This window comes from Eriocheir sinensis, unplaced genomic scaffold (assembly GCF_024679095.1).
Source record: "Eriocheir sinensis breed Jianghai 21 unplaced genomic scaffold, ASM2467909v1 Scaffold223, whole genome shotgun sequence".
Lineage (NCBI taxonomy): Eukaryota > Metazoa > Arthropoda > Malacostraca > Decapoda > Varunidae > Eriocheir > Eriocheir sinensis.
In genome coordinates this window covers 432,501-455,000 of record NW_026111525.1, presented here as the reverse complement: position 1 = coordinate 455,000, position 22,500 = coordinate 432,501, and the positions used below count along the sequence as shown (strand labels likewise).

Genomic DNA, 22,500 nt, shown 5'->3' with positions numbered 1-22,500 from the left:
ATTGTTGCATTTAACAACAAAGGATAAGGGAGGAATGTGCCATCCCATCCCCCAGGCATTACATAGTGTGATTATATAATACACAAAAATAATCGTTCCTCTTGCAAAGAGATAAACATTTCCCGCAGTGTTGCTGCCGTCTCTCAAAAGTTGTTTTGCGCAGACTCTGCCTCTTGTAGAGCTTATCTTGTGGGTCCCACAAGTGTCGATGCTGCCTCACTTCCTCTAGCAATGCCACCTTGGCCTCCCGGCTCCAAATCTTGTTATCTGCATCTGTCATTTCTTGTTTTATTGGAGCCGACATGTTGTTTACCCAGCCGCCAGTCGGCAATACAAGACGGACGCGCTCAGCTGCAGAGAACTTGCCGCGAGAAGGGCGCCCAGACCCAGACCAAGACCCAAAATGCTGCCGGCAGCACGTCGCGCCTGTATTGCCAGCCGCGAATTGCCAGGTGTAAAGCCGCCTTTAAAGCATTGCCTAGATAAGTGGGTAAACAGCGTCCGGTAAGTATATAAGCCAGTCAGGAGATGTACAGAAGCTCGTGTTTTCACTGCACCACACCGGCGACCCCGAAGAAGAAGAAAAGGAGGTGGGTGTGGTCGGCGAGGCAGTGGTGCTTTAATTTAATTCCTACAACCCCGCCCCCCCCCAAGACCTGTCAGTGTATTGGATGCTATATGCGTCTTGAAGAGTTTACTCTCTTGCTCTTGCCATATCAACTGCAACGAAGCCAACAAGTCTTGCCAAAAAGGCGGCGCCAGGCAAACGCTCGAACCAAGACCAACACCAAGCCCGGCCAATGTCACTCCTGTTGCAGCTGGACGCAGGGAAGCCTGTGCTGAGTTGACTCATTGGTGCTACTTAACAGTCATGCAACTCCCGCAGGTGAGTTGGTGAATCCAACAGAGCAGTGGATCAGCTGAGTGCAACAACGCTCCCTCAATATTTCCTCAGCTGCTCTTACAGGTGAACCTTCACCGGCGTAGCAATCAGAGACGAACGAAACACTCGTACAAAGTAAAAAGTTGCAGCAGAGGTAACACGTGCGAGCGAGGCACGGGTATTCCGAATCTTACGCCGGTTAGATGGTCGTCATTTTTCAACGGCTGCTCTAAGAGTTTTTGACCGGCCAAATTTCTGCCGAATGCTTGGGGTTTCCGTGTAACGCCCTAATTTACTATTTTACTACGCACCCACACGACCTTTACGTGTCATGAAACACGAAAAATTAATCCAGACAAGGAAAAGATTTGCCGGCGCCGGGGATCGAACCCGCGACCAGCGAGACGGGAGAGCCACTCGTTAATCAGTCGGTCAAAGAGGTACCCCACTCGCTGAGTGAGTTATGGGAGGCTCGTCCATCAGGAGGGTCTCGGCACCACATCCACATAGCCGGGGCCGGTTAGTTAATTGGAATTTTACAAATTTATTTATTTGTATACGCCTCCGTGGTCAAGTGGTCAACGTGCCTGGCTACTACTCCGCGGGCCCGGGTTCGAATCCCGGCAGCTCACCCAGCTGTTCATCCTCCCTCTCTTGCTGGTCGATAAATGGGTACCTGGGGAAACCTGGGGAAGGTAAACTGTGGTAACCCGGATGTCACACTGGCTCTGTGTCCCGGGGTGATGGGCTCCCTCCCACCACATGCCACGCGCTGCTACAGCGTATGCCCCCAACTTTACTTTACATATGTCCTTCCGTGGCATCTGCTACTTGGCCACGTGTTAGTGACACTAGAGAGCGAAGGGACAACAACAGCCCGCCATGTACAACAACATGTAACTTACCTCACTCTGGCGGCATCTGTCACCCTCGATGAGCCACTTGTGGACGCCCACCGGGTACTGCCCCACCCACTGGGCCACCATGCGGGCCCTCAGGGTTGGGTATAGGCGGCTCCGCATGATCCACGTGCCGTTCTGCTCCTCCATCATCACGTGGGCCAGGCCGTCGAAGGTCAGCTTGTAGTCCTTGTTGTCGCGGAAGGATAAGAGTCTGTCGAAGATGGAGTCCCTGCAGAGGCCGCGCAGCCGCATTTCTGGGTGGGTGGTAAAATTGCAGACGACACACATCTCGATGTCGCAGGGGCACGCCGCCCACTTGTAGTGGTCGTGGGTGACCACGGCGATGCACTGGAACTCCGGCGTGACGGTGCGGTACTCCCTCAGGAAGGGGTGCCACGTGACGAGCTCGCCGTCCGTCACCCGCTGCCACTTGAGGCTCGTCAGGTTGCCGCGGGAGCCGATCCAGAAGAGGTGCGTCCAGATGTCGTCACACTCGTCCTTGTAGCTGACGAAGCGGTCAAATAAGTAGGCGTTGGTGACGTTTTCCTGCGGCAGGATGAGGTTGCCCTTGAGCTTGCGGCACCAGGAGAAAGCTTTGCTGAACGCCGTCTTCTGCGGGAAGAATAGGTAGAAGCCCGAGACCCTGTCGCTGCAGATCTCGGCCAGCGTTATGTTGCGCCTGGTGGTGTGGCCCAGCACCTTGAAGTGGCCGCTTCCCAAGTCGATTATCGGCGCCCGCAGGTCACTGACTTCGCGGCAGGCGAGCAGCTCCTTCATCTGGACGGGCTCGAGGGCCGTGTCGTACAGCCGCCAGTCACCCACCTCGCCGTCCAGGGTCTCCAGCACGACGAAGTCCCCGGCAAGGGAGTACAGCTTCTGGCCCACCACCAGTCGGCCGCCGCCGACCACCTCCAGCCGAGTTCTCGAGCTCATGCCTGGACCAGGCATTTTGAGGTCGATTCGGTACTCCTGAAGGGATAAAAGACACACTCTAGATGTAGTGCCGGTGCTGTGCTTCAAGCAGCTACGCGTGTAAGTAAGAATACTCTGGGCCCTATAATGTACAGATCTCTCTCTCTCTCTCTCTCTCTCTCTCTCTCTCTCTCTCTCTCTCTCTCTCTCTCTCACACACACACACACACACCAGGTCGTCGAGGATGACGTACAACACACGGGTGTCCAGGTTGAGGGACACACATATGTGCTGCCATCGGAACATCTTGGGAGTGAGCTTGATGGCCTGGGAGATCATGCCGCCGCAACACTGCACGTGCATGTTCTTCTTCTTGGGCACCAGCTCTGTGGGGAAGGGAGAGTGAGCATTAGAAAGGAAAAGTTGGAAAGTTTCGTTCAGTCGGCGCAACATCTGTGGTCATATGCCGGAGAGGGACAGAAGGAGAAGGAATTATAGGAGAAGGCAACAGACCCCAGGAGACGGGACACAACCCCCGATTAATACCTGGTACCCATTCGCTGCTAGGTGGACAGGGGCGTAGGGTATCGGAAAAGCCGCCCAAATTTTTCCACTCCGCCCGGAAATCGAACCCGGGCTCTCTTGGTTGTGAGCCGAGTGTGCTAATCACTGCACCACGAAGCCCCCTGCCGTATTAGAAAGGGTCAGTGCGCAGTGGAGTAGGCATGGGGAAACAAACCTGGCTACGTGTTCCCCGTTCAAGGCCTGTGATCCCCGGGTGAACTCACAGAAGACTTGACAAACAGGTTTCGGACACTTGGCCCACCAGCACGTTGTAACTGGTAAGAAAAGTACAAAGTTGTGCATGGTTTAAAATTGTTTTTCTGCTCTCCTGCGCAGGATACAAAGCACACAAGTGGCTGAGTGGTTAGCGTTCTGGACGATGTGGGTTAGAATCCGCCGCTACCACCTGGGATTTTTCAGTGACCTAAGACTACCCACATGCTGTTCTGAAGACCACCTATCAACCCGGACTCTAGAGGAACTGTCCAAGTGAATAAAAAATGAGCTTCGGGAGGCAGCTTGAGCCGAGAACAGATGGCGCCACTATAAAACATTTGCCTGCGCCATGACGGGTTTGGGGCGACCAGAACCTTCAAAAAAGGATTGACTATAAGGAGACCAGAATTTGCCTTGCTGACACTGACCGCTTTTCATATGTTTGGTTTCACAATATCCTGAATGTAGTCTTTAGTGCTGTTAACCCGGTAGCAGCGACGGGCCAAATTTGTGGCTTTACCGTGAAGCAGCGACGGGCCAAATTTGTGACTTTACCGTGTGCAGCGACGAGCCAAATTTGTGGCTTTACCGTGTACAAGCGACGGGCCAAATTTGTGGCTTTACCGTGTACAAGCGACGGGCCAAATTTGTGGCTTTACCGTGTAGCAGCGACGGGCCAAATTTGTGGCTTTACCGTGTAGCAGCGACGGGCCAAATTTGTGGCTTTACCGTGTAGCAGCGACGGGCCAAATTTGTGGCTTTACCGTGTAGCAGCGACGGGCCAAATTTGTGGCTTTACCGTGTAGCAGCGACGGGCCAAATTTGTGGCTTTACCGTGTAGCAGCGACGGGCCAAATTTGTGGCTTTACCGTGTAGCAGCGACGGGCCAAATTTGTGGCTTTACCGTGTAGCAGCGACGGGCCAAATTTGTGGCTTTACCGTGTAGCAGCGACGGCTAAATTTGTGGCTTTACCGTGTAGCAGCGACGGCCAAATTTGTGGCTTTACCGTGTAGCAGCGACGGGCCAAATTTGTGGCTTTACCGTGTAGCAGCGACGGGCCAAATTTGTGGCTTTACCGTGTAGCAGCGACGGAGCAAATTTGTGCCATGATATAAACCCCCAAAAATAGATGATACATAATCTGATCACAAATGCTTTGATATATATTTATTATGAAATGGTTTGTGTGAGGGGTGATTTTTTTCTCATTTTTCTCGCTTGGTTGGACCATTAAGAAACATGATCCACGCTGCTACCACCGGGTTAATGGCCTTCCTTTGGCTACGTTAAAACAAGGTCTCTCCAAACCATTCCCATCCTCGAGAGGGGAAACACAATCAAATATATTTCTCCACACCAACACATTTCAGCAGACTGAGAAACTTACGACTTAAGAAACATGATACCCGCTGCTACCGGTTAAGTAAATGTACTGATAGAAATTTCAAAGAGATCCGGTGAACTATTTCCACGCAGTGATAGGCTACAAACCGATCGCCAGTGACTTTCAAACGGTCATCCATTACGGTAAGTCAAACTGTCCGTGAAATCTGGAGGAACAGGCGGTGCAGGTCCTGACGGGAATCATTGTAGAGGGCGAGTTCCCGCTGAAATAGTTACCAGTGACCAAGGAAAATTGAGTGCGCAGTAGAGACTCAATTTGTTAACGTTTTCGTCCTTGTCTCCTAAGTGTTCTTGGTCGGTATTACAAGACCCTTTCGCTTCTCACATCATCTCTTTCTAAAGGTCAAAGAGGGGGTCAGTCGGGTTCTCATGTGTGTTTCTTCAGGTTCAAGGTACAGAGGAAGTGTCAAACTACCACCAGGGTCATAAAAATACTACTCGTAATGCCCACAACTCCTGCGAAAGCCTTGTGAAATAGGTGTTCTTGGGTGACGAAATGTCTTTTAATACGACCAGTCTCTCTTTGCGCTCCCTGTTGTCCGTGTTGTGTCTCAATTGTTTATCTCTTGTTACTCGTTTATCTTCTACTGTCTGTCCTCGTCCTGCTATACACTCCTTCTTCATATTGTTTACCACACACACCAACATATATATGTCACTTAAACTAAACAACATTCATACACACGCATATACTCTCAACCACCTCTTTCATGTGTTTTGTCTGTCTCAATAACCTGTGTAAAAAGGAAAGTTTCGTTTAGTCGGCGCAACATCTGTGGTCGTATGCCGGAGAGAGACAGAAGGGGAAGGAATTATAGGAGAAGGAAACAGCCCCCAGGAGACGGGACACAACCCCCGATTAATACCTGGTACCCATTCACTGCTGGGTGGACAGGGGCGTAGGGTATTGGAAAAGACACCCATTTTTTTCCACTCCACCGGGGAATCGAACCCGGGCTCTCTCGGTTGTGAGCCGAGTGTGCTAACCACTGCACCACGAAGCCCCCCATAACCTATGTATGTTTTTGTGAATAAAGCAACCCTGACGGATATTGCCTTTCTCTATCCGTGAACCAATTAGCGCTTAGAACACTCACTACCGCCAACATAATTTCCACGTGCCGGTGGGATATTTATCACATGGGTTGCTTAGCGACAGACCTAGCCTGCTCGTATGTCATTAATTGTCTCACTAGCTTAATTTTGGTCTGCTCGTCGTACAGGCCGTCTCTCTCTCTCTCTCTCTCTCTCTCTCTCTCTCTCTCTCTCTCTCTCTCTCTCTCTCTCTCTCTCTCTCTCTCTCTCTTTCTGTAACCCACCGCTGCCACCAGTGTTACAACCCCTCTCTCTCTCTCTCTCTCTCTCTCTCTCTCTCTCTCTCTCTCTCTCTCTCTCTCTCTCTCTCTGTATCCCACCGCTGCCACCAGTGTAACACTCTCTCTCTCTCTCTCTCTCTCTCTCTCTCTCTCTCTCTCTCTCTCTCTCTCTCTCTCTCTCTCTCTCGGAACAATGGCATAAAACTCAAATGTAGACAAGTGAATTCAGACTGCACCAAAATTTTCTTCACCAACGTTGTAGTGCGAGAATGTAATAAGCTCCCACCTTCAGTGTTCCAGTGTAACACGATTGACTACTTTAAAAACAAGCTCGACTGTCACTTCCTTCAACTTAATATTAACTAGAGTAGAAATGCAACGTTTTGGAGCCTGCTGTAGAATCACTTAGGTTTAAGGATAGACCACCTAGTCTACACCATGGGGTCTGTGTGGTCTGATTTTCTATGTAAATTCTATGTAAATCTCTCTCTCTCTCTCTCTCTCTCTCTCTCTCTCTCTCTCTCTCTCTCTCTCTCTCTCTCTCTCTCTCTCTCTCTCTCTCACACACACACCTACACACCCTCACTCCCCCCTTCGCCCACCCCGACCTACACTCACCCACAAAGAGCTCCTCGTTCGCGTCCTCCACGGCGTAGTTGAGCAGCGGGATGTGTGAGGTGAAGCGACGGAGTTTCAGGTGCAGCGACAGTGTTGCCTGCATACACACACAGAAAAAGCAGAACAATATTTTCATTGTTTTTTTAATTATATATCATCTGTTTATCATTATTTTTTTTTACAGCAAGGAAAGTTGTAAAGTTTTGTTTAGTGGGCGCAACATCTGTGGTCATATGCCGGAGAGAGACAGAAGGGGAAGGAATTATAGGAGAAGGGAACAGACCTCAGGAGACGGGACACAACCCACGATTAATATGTGGTACCCATTCACTGCTGAGTGGACATGGAGCGTAGGGTATCGGAAAAGCCGATCAAATTTTTCAACTCCGCCCGGGAATCGAACCCGGGCTCTTTCGGTTGTGAGCCGAGTGTGCTAACCACTGCACCACGAAGCCCCTCTATCAGCGGCGAGTCACACCAAACACCACGTGCTGATGTCCGTCGTGTTGAGTGCTACTTGTGTACCTACCTCGCTATATACAGCTTCTTAACATTCATAGGGAAGGCGGTGGCCGAGTGTTCAGCGTGCGGGCATGGTGAGCGTGGCTTGAGTCCCCCCGATGCACGCTGACAATTTTTAAGCCTCGCTGAGTGTCTGAAGGTTTCCCACATGCTGCCCAGGTCTTCAGTCAACCCTAACTTCAGCGACTTCGGTCAAGAGGAGCACCGGGGGGCAGCATGGGCCAGGCAAGAGTCATACATCACGGCAGCCATCAAGGGGAGGCGGTGGCTGAATAGATAGCCTGACGGTGCCGCGTTCAGGACGACGCGAGTTCAATTCCCGCCCGGTGCCACCAAGCTGGGATTTTTCAGCCTCCGCCGAGTGGCTTAAAACTACCCACATGCTGTCCAGAAGACCACCTATCAACCCGGACTCTAGATTCTAGGATTAAAGATGAGCTCCGGGAGGGCAGCATGAGCCAATGGAAGATGGAGTCACTATAAACACTCGCCTGCGCCAGAACGGGCTGGGCCGACCATCACCCCCCACCAGAAAGAAGCCTTGGGCCGACCATCAGGCCCCATCGGGAAGAAGCCTTGGGCCGACCATCAGGCCCCACCGGGAAGAAGCTTTGGGCCGACCATCAGGCCCGGGAAGAAGCATGGGGCCGACCATCAGGCCCCACCGGTAAGAAGCCTTCGGCCGACCATCAGGCCCCACCGGGAAGAAGCCTTGGGCTGACCATCAGGATCCACCGGGAAGCTACCGGCGCAATAAGCCACGACGTAAAAAAAAAGCCACAATAAATTAAATTCGTCTGCTCCACTAACGGGCTGGGGTCGTGCAAGAGACCCCCAGAGAAAGCCTACCGGCGTATAGGCACCCCCCCCCCAAAAAAAAAAAAAAAAACGTATACTGTATGGCCGTGTATAAGTCAATCTCATTCAAGAATAAAGATATAATACCACCAATGTACAATAGTTTACTTCGTCCCCACTTGGAGAATGCAGTACAGATTTTTTCTTCCCATCATGTGAAAGACATTTTTTTTTTTCACGTCGTGGCCTATTGCGCCGGTAGGCTTCTTCCCGGTGGATCCTGATGGTCGACCCAAGGCTTCTTCCCGGTGGATCCTGATGGTCGGCCCAAGGCTTCTTCCCGGTGGATCCTGATGGTCGGCCAAAGGCTTCTTCCCGGTGGGGCCTGATGGTCGGCCCAAGGCTTCTTCCCGTTGGATTCTGATGGTCGGCCAAAGGCTTCTTCCCGGTGGATCCTGATGGTCGGCCCAGCCCGTTCTGGCGCAAGCGAGTCTTTATAGTGACGCCATCTTGCATTGGCTCATGCGGCCCTCCCGGAGCTCATCTTTAATCCTAGAATCTAGAGTCCGGGTTGATAGGTGGTCTTCTGGACAGTATGTGGGTAGTTTTAAACCACTCGGCGGCGGCTGAAAAATTGCAGCTTGGTGGCACCGGGCGGGGATTGAACTTGCGTCGTGCTGAACGCGGTGCTGTCACGATATCCATTCAGCCACCTGCTAAATTAGTTGTCATCGTAGGCAACAAAAGTGATCTCTTTATTGAGCAACAAACCATACGATGAGAGGCTCTCGTCTATTAAGCTGTTCGCTCTTGAGAAACGTCGCCTCCGTGGAGAACTGATCGAATATTTCAGAATACTTCAATAGTTGACTGTTTATGATCGATAACACGTCTTGAACGAAAAATAACGGCACATAACGCAAGTGGAAACAAATACAATCAGACGGCACATGTTCTTTTCACCAACGTTGTAGTGCGAGAACGCCAGGAGTCTAAAAAAACGATCATTACAACCCGACTGATCTCCTTTTCGGCCTTTGGAATAGTTGATGTGAGGAGGCGGCGACGTCTGAGAACCTTGACCTAAGACTCACCTGGCGCAGCGTGGGGAGACCTCCGAGGCCCGTGTCCAGCAGTGACTCTGTAGTGGCCACGCTGCCCGTCTGGAACCTCACCACGCCCACCTCCTTGGCTCCTGCAGAAGGTAAAGAGAGGGACGTAAGAAACTGGGACCATATGCTCAAACATTTCAGGACTCACTCTCCCGCAGTTGGCAAGGCTTTTGTAGGAGTTTTGAGCATTTCCAGGGGTAGTTTTATGACCCTGGTGGTAGTTCGACCCTTCTTCTGTACCATGAACCTAAGAAACATAGATTAAACAAGGCTTTCGGGGGAGTTTTGGGCATTGCCAGGGGTATTTTTGTGAACCTGGTGGTAGTTCGACCCTTCTTCTGTACCATGAACCTAAGAAACATACATTTAACAATGCTTTCGGAGGAGTTTTGAGCATTTCCAGGGGTAGTATTATGACCCTGGTGGTAGTTTGACCCTTCTTCTGTACCATGAACCTAAGAAACATAGATTTAACAAGGCTTTCGGAGGAGTTTTGAGCATTTTCAAGGGTAGTTTTATGACCCTGGTGGTAGTTTGACCCTTCTTCTGTACCATGAACCTAAAAAGAAACTCATTAGAACCCGACTGATTTCCTTTTTGGCCTTTGGCGGATGCGTCTGAGAATGCTGATCCTGACCCCCAATATAACATTTCCGACAATTGAAACGTCCGGCATGGACGGCAAGGACAAAGCCATTTTTCCTTATAGTCTGCACTGGGGAAGGCTACACACACAAGCTACATATACAAGGAAGAACAAGATACAAGTTGCATGGGAAAAGTTATCCCCGGTACTCCAAATACAAGGCTCGCTTTTCTCCCTCTCCGCCGGATGCCTCAATCATTATACTCCATCTTTCCTCCCGCTACCTCTTCCTCCTCCTCTTTTCATTACTATTGATGGCACTGTATAGTTGTCATTACTATGTAAGTCCGTATTCATTTTTTTTAATTACGTCGTGGCCTATTGCGCCGGTAGGCTTCTTCCCGGTGGATCCTGATGGTCGGCCCAAGGCTTCTTCCCGGTGGGGCCTGATGGTCGGCCCAGCCCGTTCTAACGCAGGCGTGTGTTTATAGTGGCGCCATCTTGCACTGGCTCATGCTGCCTTCCCGGAGCTCATCTTTAATCCTAGAATCTAGAGTCCGGGTTGATAGGTGGTCTTCTGGACAGCATGTGCGTAGTTTTAAGCCACTCGGCGGCGGCTGAAAAATCCCAGCTTGGTGGCACCGGTCGGAAATTGAACTCGCGTCGTCCTGAATGCAGCGCCGTCACGTTATCCATTCAGCTACCGCCTCTCTAAGCTGAACTTTTTATTTCGACTTCCTGCCCAAACATTCTACGTTTATCATCCTCTCCTTCATATTCTTATTCTCTTATTGTCTATCATCCCCTCCTTATTCATGGCATTCTCATCATCATCATCTCTAACGCTAACTTTTTATCATATTTCTTTAACCTTTACCTCCTGCTCACACCTTCCATGTTTAAAGCTTTATTATACTTCATCTTTCCTCCCACCACCTCCTCTCAAGGGCACTGTATAGTTGTCACCGGTGTCTCTCTAAGCTGAACTCTTTTAACTTTTACACACTCACACTCGTCCTAACATCACGTCTATGGCTCCTTGAGAATCATTGTCTTTGCTGCGTCACCTTCCTCGCCTCCTCGGGCGATGGAAGGCCTCGTCCACGCTGTCATTACAAGGCCTCGGCTGGGATTGATGGGCGTCTTTGGGCGATGGACCTCTTGCATAGCTGTTGCGGTCCTATTCTTTTCACGCTAATCAATGGAGAGGTGAACGGGTCGAGTAAGCAATTATGAAAGAGCGGGGAAGGTGCTTGGGGGGGGGGGGGCTGGGGGGGGTTGAGTCTTAGGGGAGGGGGTAGGTGTGTGTGTGTGTGTGTGTGTGTGTGTGTGTGTGTGTGTGTGTGTGTGTTTGTGAGTGGGGTGACTAGGTGTGTGCGTGTGTGTGTGTGTGTACAGCATTATGTAAGTAGTATTATGGAAGCGTATCAAATCTATCTACCTACCGACACACACACACACACACACACACATTCACACACCAGAGGCCAGAAGAGAGGTCAATTTCGGAGGGAGAGGTGTCTTGATACTTTCCTCTACCTAACCTAACCTCATCTAACCTAACCAACCTAACCTAACCTAAACAGACAGGTACTCACATAACCTAAGAATTATTCACGAGAAGCCACAATATATAATGTTAATAACGCCTCTGAACGGCCTAAGCTATGTTACTTTACCGGCACGTGATCTAACCTAACTTAACCTAACCTAAGCTGACAAGTATCAAGACACCTCTGCACCCGAAATTGACCTCTCTTGTGGCCACTCTTTACTTTTGTCTATTATGGAAGCGATAAGTAGCGGGCTTTTTTTTCTCTACACTCTTTTTGTTGCCCTTGAGCCGTATCCTTTGTTGTAAAATAAAAAAAGTACTCACATAACCTAAGAATCATTCACGAGAAGCCACAATATGAAGCTAATGACGCCTCTGAACGCACTATACCAGCACGTGATCCAACCTACCCTAACATAGCCTAAGAATCATTCACGAGGAGCCACAATATGAAGCTAATGACGCCTCTGAACGCACTATACCAGCACGTGATCCAACCTACCCTAACATAACCTAAGAATCATTCACGAGGAGCCACAATATGAAGCTAATGACGCCTCTGAACGCACTATACCAGCACGTGATCCAACCTACCCTAACATAGCCTAAGAATCATTCACGAGGAGCCACAATATATGATGCTAATGACGCCTCTGAAAGCCCTAAGCTATGTTACTTTACCGGCAAGTGATCTAACTTAACCTAATCTAACCTAACCTACTATACATTTCAGCGGCAGACAAACGCTGTTTTTCGCAATAACATAGCCTAAGAATCATTCACGAGGAGCCACAATATATGATGCTAATGACGCCTCTGGATGCCCTAAGCTATGTTACTTTACCGGCAAGTGATCTAACCTAACCTAATCTAACCTAACATAGCCTAAGAATCATTCACGAGGAGCTACAATATATGATGCTAATGACGCCTCTGGATGCCCTAAGCTATAACATCATACCCTCACGCTAGAATCTCAGCCAGGCAACATAACCACAAATGTAGTCTGGGAGTGTACCCTTTTCATGTCACGAATGTAGCCTTCAGCGCACCCTTTCTTGCCTTCAATCAAGCAAGCAGGCAATTCATTCCTCCCTTTCTCTTTATTTCTCTTTTATCATGACCTCCTTCCTTCACCTTCCTGCCTTCCTTCCTTTCCTTCTCTTTCCTTCTTTCTTTGCATCATCTCCTTTCTTCCTTCCTTCCTTCCTTCCCTTAACATCACTTCCTTTTCTATTTATTTCCCTCTTATCATCACCCCCGTCCCTCCTTCCTCTCCCTTCTCTTTATTCCTGCTGTAACATTACTTGCTTCCTTCTCTTTATTATTTCGCTCGCATCATCATCCCCTTGCTTCCTTCCTTCCCTTCCTTTTCCTTCTTTCCTTGCATCATCTCCTCTCTTCCTTCCTCCCTCTGCTTCCCTTAACATCACTTCCTTCTCTTTTTTTATTTTCCTCCTATCATCATCCCTTCCTTCCTTAACCTCAATCAAACACACCCTTCAGCACGCCCTCCCACAATCACAATGCACGCTTCATTGCAGCCTTCCCTACCCATATACACCCTTCAGTGCACCCTCCTGTAAAGTGTTACCGTCAGCCACAACGCACAAAGCATAACATTATGGCTCTGCTCACTCAACGTCGAGTAAGCGTCGATACTCGGTAGCCTGTGGTCAGCGTGTGGGCGCCGCGTCCAGGAGGGCCCGGGTAAGGTGGGATTTTTCACTCACCGTCGAGTGGCCCAAGACTACCCACATGCTGTCCTGAAGACCACCTGTCAACAAGGACTCTAGATTCTCTCTATAAAGAGGATCAAAGATAAGCTCCCGGGGGCAGAATGAGCCAAGCAAGATTGAAAAGTTGGAAAGTTTTGTTTAGTCGGCGCAACATCTGTGGCCCGATTAATACCTGGTACCCATTCACTGCTGGGTGGACAGGGGCGTAGGGTATCGGAAAAGCCGCCCAAATTTTTCCACTCCGCCCGAGAATCGAACTCGGGCTCTCTCGGTTGTGAGCCGAGTGTGCTAACCACTGCACCACGAAGCCCCCAGTCGATACTCAGTAATCGGTGGTCAGCGTGCGGGCGCTGCGTCCAGGATAACCCGGGTTCGCGTGTCGCCCGGTGCCACAAGATGGGATTTTTCAGTCCCCGCCGAGTGGCCACAGACTACCCACATGCTGTCCTGAAGACCACCTGTCAACAAGGACTCTAGATTCTCTCTATAAAGAGGATCAAAGATGAGCTCCCGGGGACAGAATGAGCCAAGCAAGATGGTGTGGAAAATTTGTAGCCACTTAATGGGGTAAACCCTCTGAAATCCCCTCACCTTCGTAGGTGCGGCTCACAGTTAAATGCTGGGTTTATAAAAAGGTGTTCAGGTTTCTACTCACATAAAAGGGAGATGGATTCCAGTTATTTGAATGTTGTCCTCGTACACTAAACAAACCACTGAAAAGGGCGAAACGTAATGATTTAGTGTATTGTTGTGTAAGTTAATTTATTTAGCATGACAACCTCAGGTGATTCTGAATTATTAATATAATTTTTTTTTTTTTTTTTTTTTTTTTTACATTGCGCCTAGGCTTCTTCTGAGGTGGATCCTGATGGGATGGTCGGTCAGGCTCTTTTTCCGATGGTCCTGATGGCCGGTTCTGGCGCAGGCGGCGGCAGTGTTTATAGTGGCGCCATCTTGCATTTCTGCTCTGCCCCCAGAGCTCATCTTTAATCCTAGAATCTAATCAGTCCCGGGATAGGTGGTCTTCTGGACAGCATGTGGGTTTTTGCCACAACGGCGGCGGGAAAAAAAAAAGCAGCTGGCAGCGGCGGCGGATTGAAAAACTCGTCCTCCTGAACACGAGGCCGTTACTTTGACGACTCAGCCACCGCCTCCCCAAACAAACCTGAGGTTTGTTGTTTTCATGCTCCGTAACGACACCGCTTATTCGTGGTGCTGAACACTTTACTGCCCTTCTGTCGCGTGGACGTTATGACGCACCACACGTACAGTGCTGCTTCATACGCAACGTCTTCGATTCTCTTGAGTCGTGCGTATTTCTTTCCCCTCCTAACACCTCACCTATTTGGCCAAATTAGGATTAATGCTAGAAAGGTACTTAGCTGTAACCATCAGGGTGTTAATGACAGGCAGCAGTATTGTTGATCGACGAATCCTAGTTGTTAGTAGTATAGTAGTCCGGGCGTCGTGTCTGCTCGCCGTATCTGGTAAGGCTGGTGATGCGGGAGCAGTATTGTAGTTTGACGTATCCCGGCAGTAAGTAGTAGAAATCCAGGGCGTCGACTGCTTGCCGTGTCTAAGTAAATATCGAGCCCGACGGTGGAGCACAACCAGCGCCGACCCGTCTTCTTTCAATAGCTATAAGCTGCTGCCTCTGACAGGCTCGCTTCCTCTCTCGCTGCCTTCCCTCGCACTCTGAAGCGCTATTCGAAGCAGCTCTTTGAAGCATCGTTTTATTTAAGTTAGTTTGCTGGTTAACTTATTTTTTATTTTGTTAGCTGTGTAATCTAGTCCTCTCCTCGTAAGTATGTAGGAGTAGCATTTTTGTTGTTGCTGTTAGCTGTGTAATCTAGTCCTCTCCTCGGAAGTATGTAGGAGTAGCATTTTTGTTGTTGCTGTTAGCTGTGTAATCTAGTCCTCTCCTCGGAAGTATGTAGGAGTAGCATTTTTGTTGTTGCTGTTAGCTGTGTAATCTAGTCCTCTCCTCGGAAGTATGTAGGAGTAGCATTTTTCTTATAATTACTGCCCCCCTTTTTTGTGGTTTTATTTTTATTATTCCCTGTCAAATAATTTTTTGACAGATGGCACCACTGTAAACACTTGCCCTCGCAATAACAGGCTTGGGCCGACCATCAGGCCCCACCAAAAAAGCCTACCGGTGCTAAAGGTCTGTTTGACTTATACCTTCAGTACATTGCTGGGCTGAGGAAGCAGCTAGATGCTAGAAGGTATCTTTTCAAAGAATATTTTCATAAAGCATTCCTATTTGCATTCGAATTCCTAGTATTTTTTGTTTACGTCAACGATATTGCGCCGGTAGGCTTGCTTGAGGGGCCTGGATGGTAGTCGGCCCCAGCCCGTCATGGCACAGGCAAGTGTTTATAATGGCGCCATCTTCTCTTGGCTCATGCTGCCCCCCGGAACTCCTTGATTCACTTGGACGGTTTCCTCTAAAGTCCGGGTTGATGGGTGGTCTTCAGGACAGCATGTGGGTAGTTTTAAGCCATTCGGCGGTGACTGAAAAATCCGAGGTGGTAGCGTGGGGATTCGAACTCTCGTCGTCTATCACGCGGTGAATGTGGGCCCAGCACGCTACTACTCAGCCACCGCCATTGTATTTTTATTCGCATTGAACGTCTCCGTCTGAACGTCTGAACGAAAATGTAAAGTGCGAGCTGGACGGCTGTGCTCAGGGCCTGGGTGAGCTTCATATTAAACCAACACTCAACTCTGATGAAGCGTGCAGCAAAAAGATTGTTATTTGATGATGTGTTTGAAGTTTCAACGCGACAAGTATAAAATCCACCATTACATATTTTTCCTTTCATCATCTCATGCGCGGACTATAGTTTTGGAGCCGCTGGTGTGTTTAACCCGGTAGCAGCGACGGGACAAATTTGTGGGCAAATGCTTTGATATATATTATGAAATGGTTTGTGTGAGGGGTGATCTTTTCTCATTTTTCTCGCTTAGAGGGACCATTAAGAAACATGATCCCCGCTGCTACCATCACCGGGCTAAGAATATGACCCTCTCTAAAGCTGGGATACGTTCGATAGTGTATCTTATCCCTTCTAGGTAAACACATCCACTAACTTATCCCTAATCTTCTCCATACATGAAAGGAGTCTAGCGGTGCACCTTGGTCAATATCCCCCCGTGTGCCATATGTACGGGGAGCTTCCTGAGGCCACATTCTCAGATCTTTCAGTGCCCAAGCAGCTACACATATTTGACAAGACTTTCGTAGGCGTTTTGGGCATTTCCAGGGGTAGTTTAATGGCCCTGGTGGTAGTGTGACCCCTCCCCTGTACCGTGAATGTGAAAAAACCCCGAATGATTACCCGATTGACCTTTTTTTTGACCTTTGGAAATAGTTAATGTGGGAGGTGGAAGTGTCTGAGAATACCCCCCTGATGGCCCCTCCCTCGCTCCTGCTGACATGTTATAAGGAAGGAAGGAGAGCCATGTAATTATAACTTTTCACGGGTCTCACGGTGTCACTCCTCGCTCCCAGACTTATCTAACTCTTTCGACTTCCATAATATTAGCATAGGGCAGCTGACGGACCCTCGCACCGACTGGAGCTCTCTGGCAGTCACGTGATAAAGAAAGACAGGACTTGTAATTTGGGTGTTTCACGGCTCTCACGCACTCACTCCTAGCTCGCACACGTGAGTAGCTCCTCTGTATTCCATCGAAGGGTGGTGGTGGTAACAGCGGGGATCATGTTTCTTAATGGTCCCTTTAAGCGAGAAAAATGAGAAAAAATCACCCCTCACACAAACCATTTCATAATCTATATCAAAGCATTTGTGATCAGATTATGTATCATCTATTTTGGGGGGTTTAAATCATGGCACAAATTTGGCCCGTCGCTGCTACACGGTAAAGCCACAAATTTGGCCCGTCGCTGCTACCGCGTTAAATATTTCCACGGCCAAGCACACACATCTGACAAGGCTTTCATAGGAGTTGTAGGCATTTTCAAGAGTAGTTTTACGATCCTGGTGGTAGTTTGTCACTTCTTCTGTACCGTGAACCTAAAGTAACACTCATTACAGCTCGACTGATCTCATTTTCGGCCGTTGGAAAGAGTTGGAGCGAGGGGTGGAAGTGTCTGAAAAGGTTGGTATTATAAGACTTTCGCTTCTCACATCAACTATTTCTAAAGGTCAAAGAGGGGGTCAGTCGGGTTCTAATGAGTGTTTCTTCAGGTTCATGGTACAGAGGAAGGGTCAAACTATCACCAGGGTCATAAAACTACTCCTGGAACTGCCCTCAACTCCTACGAAAGCCGTCTCAAATATGTGTTCTTGGGCGGCGAAATGTCTTATAATTACCATTACGACTACTTCCCAAGGCCACAGAGAAGGTTGACCAGGTTTTCATGAGTATTTTTTCACGTCCATGGTGCCGAAGCCTTATCAGTAAAAAAAAAAAAAAAAAAAAAAATGAAGACGTAAATATTGAAGAAAAGACAAGTACCAGCACCTCCTCCTACTCCTCCTCCTCCTCTTCTCCTCTCCTCGCCTTTCCATTCTCTTCTTTCTCCTTTCTCTCCTTTCTTCTCTTCTCTTTTCCTCTCTTCTTTTCTCTTCACTTATCATTAGGCTCATAAAATTACCCCTGGAAATGACCACAGCCTCTACGAAAGCCTTAAACTAATGTGGGTGTGTAAGCCCCGATATGTCTAACAATACCGATCACGTGTATCCAGGAGCCTGACTGCCTTGCAAGACGCTTCCCTGACACGTTATATAGTAAGGTGCGAGATAGGTGTTCCACGGGTCTCAAGTTCGTACCCTACCCTGATAGTTGATTTATGTGATGTTTCTGGGTCTCTTTACTATGGATTACTTGAGTTTGCGTTCTCTGGCAAGGCTAAAAGTATACGTAGGGAGAAGTTCACGAGTGGGTGCAGGGCTTGACACATTGTGCGATCACTGGCAAGGCTATAAGTGCGTAGAGACAACAAGTTCACGAGTGGGTGCAGGGCTTAACATGCTTCAGGTTGTCTCTGCTACAAATCAATAAAGTCTGCGCTCTCTGGCAAGGCTGAAAGTACGTAGGGACAAGTTCACGAGTGGGTGCAGGGCTTAACACGTTTTGCAATCTCTGGCAAGGCTAAAAATGCGGAGAGAATTGAGTGAAGTTCGCAAGCGGATGAAGGGCTTTGGCGAAGGTATGTTGACAAGGCTCTGGCAGTGAAGGAGCCGTGTAGGACTCGTAGCCTTGATATTGTTTTACAGCAAAGAAAACAGCTAGAGGGTGAAAAAAAAAAACACTAAGCATTGCTCCTACGAAAGAGAACAGAATCAAGTGGCCAGCATAGGGATCAATTTCGGGTAGAGAGGTGTTTTGATACTCTCCTCTAGAATGAGTTGAAGTCGTAATGAGGCTGTTTTTGATTAGTTGAGGGCATGGCCAAGACTGGCTGGCTACCACCCTGGCTGTCCACTCAAACTCTCTCGACCCACGCAATGGCAGATGGTCCACTTACTTATTCCTCATATCTTAATTTTATTTATTATACTGAAACTATGAATTTCACCCTTATTATGAAAAGAGATATACACAGAATGTATAAAATTATCTTATAAGCAGAATGAGAGAGAGAGAGAGAGAGAGAGAGAGAGAGAGAGAGAGAGAGAGAGAGAGAGAGAGAGAGAGAGATTACAACTACTAATGCTGCTACTGCTACTACTACTATAACTGCTACTTATATTACTATTACTACTACTGCTGATGCTACTACTACTACTACTACTACTACTACTACTACTACTACTACTACTACTACTACTACTACTACTACTACTACTACTACTACTACTACTACTACAGGTGCCGGTTTAGCGTGCGGTATAACCGGCCATTTACACTTCAACGTGGGGGCAACCATCAATCTGAGAATTTATAAATTTACCCATGTTCCTATTTTATTCCTCCTCCTCCTCCTCCTCCTCCTCTTTCTACTCCTCCTCCTACTACTACTACTATTACTATTACTACTAGTAGGGCTGGATGAGGGCCAGATCTCAAGGCTGGAGCCGGAAAGACAGGGGAGTCATGTAAAAATGACCTACAATAATTTAGTTAGAGTAATTGCAGAGTGTCAGAGACAGCATATCCCTTACCAAGCACGTAGGAAGGAAAATAACGACCCCAAATGGATGACCCGCAGACTCAAGCATGAGACTGGCTTGAAGAGAGGAATTTATAGGAAAATAAAGAACGAAGAAACCCACCTCAGGGGTAGGTATTTTTTTTTTTTTTTACAACAAAGGAGGCAGCTCAAGGGCAACAAAAAAAGAAAACAATAATAAAAAAAAAGCCCGCTACTCGCTGCTCCTAAAAGTAAAGCAAAAGAGGTGGCCGAAAGGAAGATCAAATACAGGAGGAGAGGTGTCCTGATACCCTCCTCTTGAAAGAGTTCAAGTCGTAGGCAGGAGGAAATACAGATGAAGGAAGATTGTTCCAGAGTTTACCAGCGTGAGGGATGAAAGAGTGAAGATGCTGGTTAACTCTTGCATAAGGGGTTTGGACAGTATAGGGATGAGCATGAGTAGAAAGTCGAGTGCAGCGGGGCCGCGGGAGGGGGGGAGGCATGCAGTTAGCAAGTTCAGAAGAGCAGTCAGCGTGGAAATATCGATAGAAGATAGAAAGAGAGGCAACATTGCGGCGGAATTTAAGAGGTAGAAGACTATCAGTATGAGGAGAGCTGATGAGACGAAGAGCCTTAGCCTCCACTCTGTCCAGAAGAGCTGTGTGAGTGGAGCCCCCCCACACATGAGATGCATACTTCATACGAGGGCGGACAAGGCCCCTGTATATGGACAGCAACTGTCCAGGGGAGAAGAACTGGCGGAGACGGTACAGAACGCCCAGCCTCGAGGAAGCTGATTTAGTAAGAGATGAGATATGAAGTTTCCAGTTGAGATTTTGAGTTAAGGATAGACCGAGGATGTTTAGTGTTGAGGAAGGTGATACCTGGGTGTTGTCAAAGAATAGGGGATAGTTGTTTGGAAGATTGTGTCGAGTGGATAGGTGGAGAAACTGTGTTTTTGAGGCGTTGAAGGACACCAGGTTCTTCTTGCCCCAATCGGAAATAATAGTAAGGTCTGAGGCTAAGCGTTCTGCAGCCTCCAGCCTTGAGTCGTTAAGTTCCTGAAGGGTGGGTCTTCTATTAAAAGAAGTTGAGTAATGTAGAGTGGAATCATCGGCGTAGGAATGGATAGGACAGTTCGTTTTGGAAAGAAGATCATCAATGAACAACAGAAAAGAAAAAGAGTGGGAGATAGGACAGAACCCTGTGGGACACCACTGTTAATAGATTTAGGGGAAGAACAGTGACCGTCTACCACGGCAGAAATAGAACGGTCAGAAAGGAAACTGGAGATAAAGGTACAGAGAGAAGGATAGAAACCGTAGGAGGGTAGTTTAGAAAGCAAAGATTTGTGCCAGACCCTATCAAAAGCTTTTGATATGTCCAGCGCAATAGCAAAAGTTTCACCGAAACGGCTAAGAGAGGATGACCAAGAGTCAGTTAAGAAGGCTAGGAGATCACCAGTAGAACGCCCCTTGCGGAACCCATACTGGCGATCAGATAGAAGGTCAGAAGTGGAAAGGTGCTTTTGAATCTTCCGGTTAAGGATTGATTCAAAAGCTTTAGATAGACAAGAAAGTAAAGCTATAGGACGGTAGTTTGAGGGATTGGAGCGGTCACCCTTCTTAGGCACAGGCTGTATGAAGGCATACTTCCAGCAAGAAGGAAAGGTAGATGTTGACAGGCAGAGGCGAAAGAGTTTGACCAGGCAGGGTGACAGCACGGAGGCACAGTTTTTAAGGACAATAGGAAGCACTCCATCAGGTCCATAAGCCTTCTGAGGATTGAGGCCAGAGAGGGCATAGAAAACATCATTTTGATGAATCTTTATAACAGGCATAAAGGAGTCAGAGGGGGGATGAGTAGGAGGAATATGCCCAGAATCGTCCAGAGTGGAGTTTTTAGAAAAGTTTGAAAGAGGAGTTCAGCCTTAGAGATAGATGAGACGGCAGTGTTGCCGTCAGGACTGAGGAGTGGAGGGAAAGATGAAGAAGTGAAGTTGGAGGAGATGTTTTTGGCTAGATGCCAGAAGTCACGGGAAGAGTTAGAGAAAGCAAGGTTTTGACATTTTCTATTAATGAAAGAATTTTTGGTTAGTCGGAGAATAGATTTGGCACGATTTCGGGCAGAAATGTAAAGTTCATAATTAGCATTAGTTTGAAGCCTCTGGTACCTTTTGTGAGCTACCTCTCTATCATTGACAGCACGAGAACAAGCGTGATTAAACCAAGGCTTTTTAGCGTGAGGAGTAGAGAAAGAACGAGGAATGTATGCCTTCATTCCAGAGACAATCACCTCTGTGATGCGCTGAGCACACACAGAGGGGTCTCTATCCTGGAAGCAATAATCATTCCACGGGAAATCGGAAAAGTACATCCTCAGGTCGTCCCACCGAGCTGAAGCAAAATGCCAGAAGCATCGCCTCTTCGGTGGGTCCAGAGGGTGTACAGGAGCGATAGGACAGGATGCAGAAATAAGATTGTGATCGGAGGAGCCCAACGGAGAGAACAGTTTGACAGAATAAGCAGAAGGGTTTGAGGTAAGGAAGAGGTCTAGAATGTTGAGCTAGCCACGTCGGTGAAGAAGAACACCCGCCTAGCAAAAAGAAATTATGAGATTTGGGTAGCCAACGAGGCCAAGAGCGATCCCAAGGGCTTCTTCAAATTGTACAGAACGAAAACAAGGGACAGAATTGGACCGTTGAAAACTAACACAGGTGAGCTCGTTGAGAATGGAGAAGATATGAGCCAAATGATGAATGACTATTTCCTCTCAGTTTTCACGCAGGAAAATCTAACAACCATTCCGGAGAGAGTTCAGGCATATGAGGGCGAAGGGAACGACAAGTTGAGGGATGTGATCATCACTAGGCAAGTAGTCCAGGATGAGATTAGTAGGTTGAAGAAAAACAAATCGCCGGGCCCAGAGGAAGTATTCCCAAGGGTGCTGAAAGAGTGCAAGGAGGTCCTCAGTGGCCCGCTTACCGATATCTTTAAGATGTCGGTAAGTTCTGGGTATGTGCCCAATCAATGGAAAGTAGCTAATGTGACGCCGATTTTCAAAAAGGGAGACAAGTCAGCCATCTCAACTTATCGCCCAATTAGCTTAACATCAGTTGTAGGAAAGATGTTGGAGTCAGTTATAGCCGGGAGCATTCGGGACCATCTAGAAAAGTACAGTTTAATTCATGAGTCACAGCATGGATTCACAAAGGGTAGGTGTTGCCTTACTAACCTGTTGTCCTTCTACACTAAAGTAATCG

General features: G+C 48.2%; 1 protein-coding gene across 1 annotated transcript in view; it reads right to left on the bottom strand.

Moving 5' to 3' along the window:
- The window catches only part of LOC126990918 (uncharacterized), a 58,596-nt gene that overhangs the window by 25,730 nt on the left and 10,366 nt on the right, over positions 1–22,500 (bottom strand). The window contains exons 2-5 of the mRNA XM_050849556.1: positions 9,232–9,332; positions 6,818–6,914; positions 2,930–3,084; positions 1,789–2,754 (exon numbers count right to left, since the gene is read on the bottom strand). Of these exons, the coding sequence (XP_050705513.1) occupies positions 1,789–2,754; positions 2,930–3,084; positions 6,818–6,914; positions 9,232–9,332 (1,319 nt within the window). The remainder of the gene's footprint in view (positions 1–1,788; positions 2,755–2,929; positions 3,085–6,817; positions 6,915–9,231; positions 9,333–22,500) is intronic.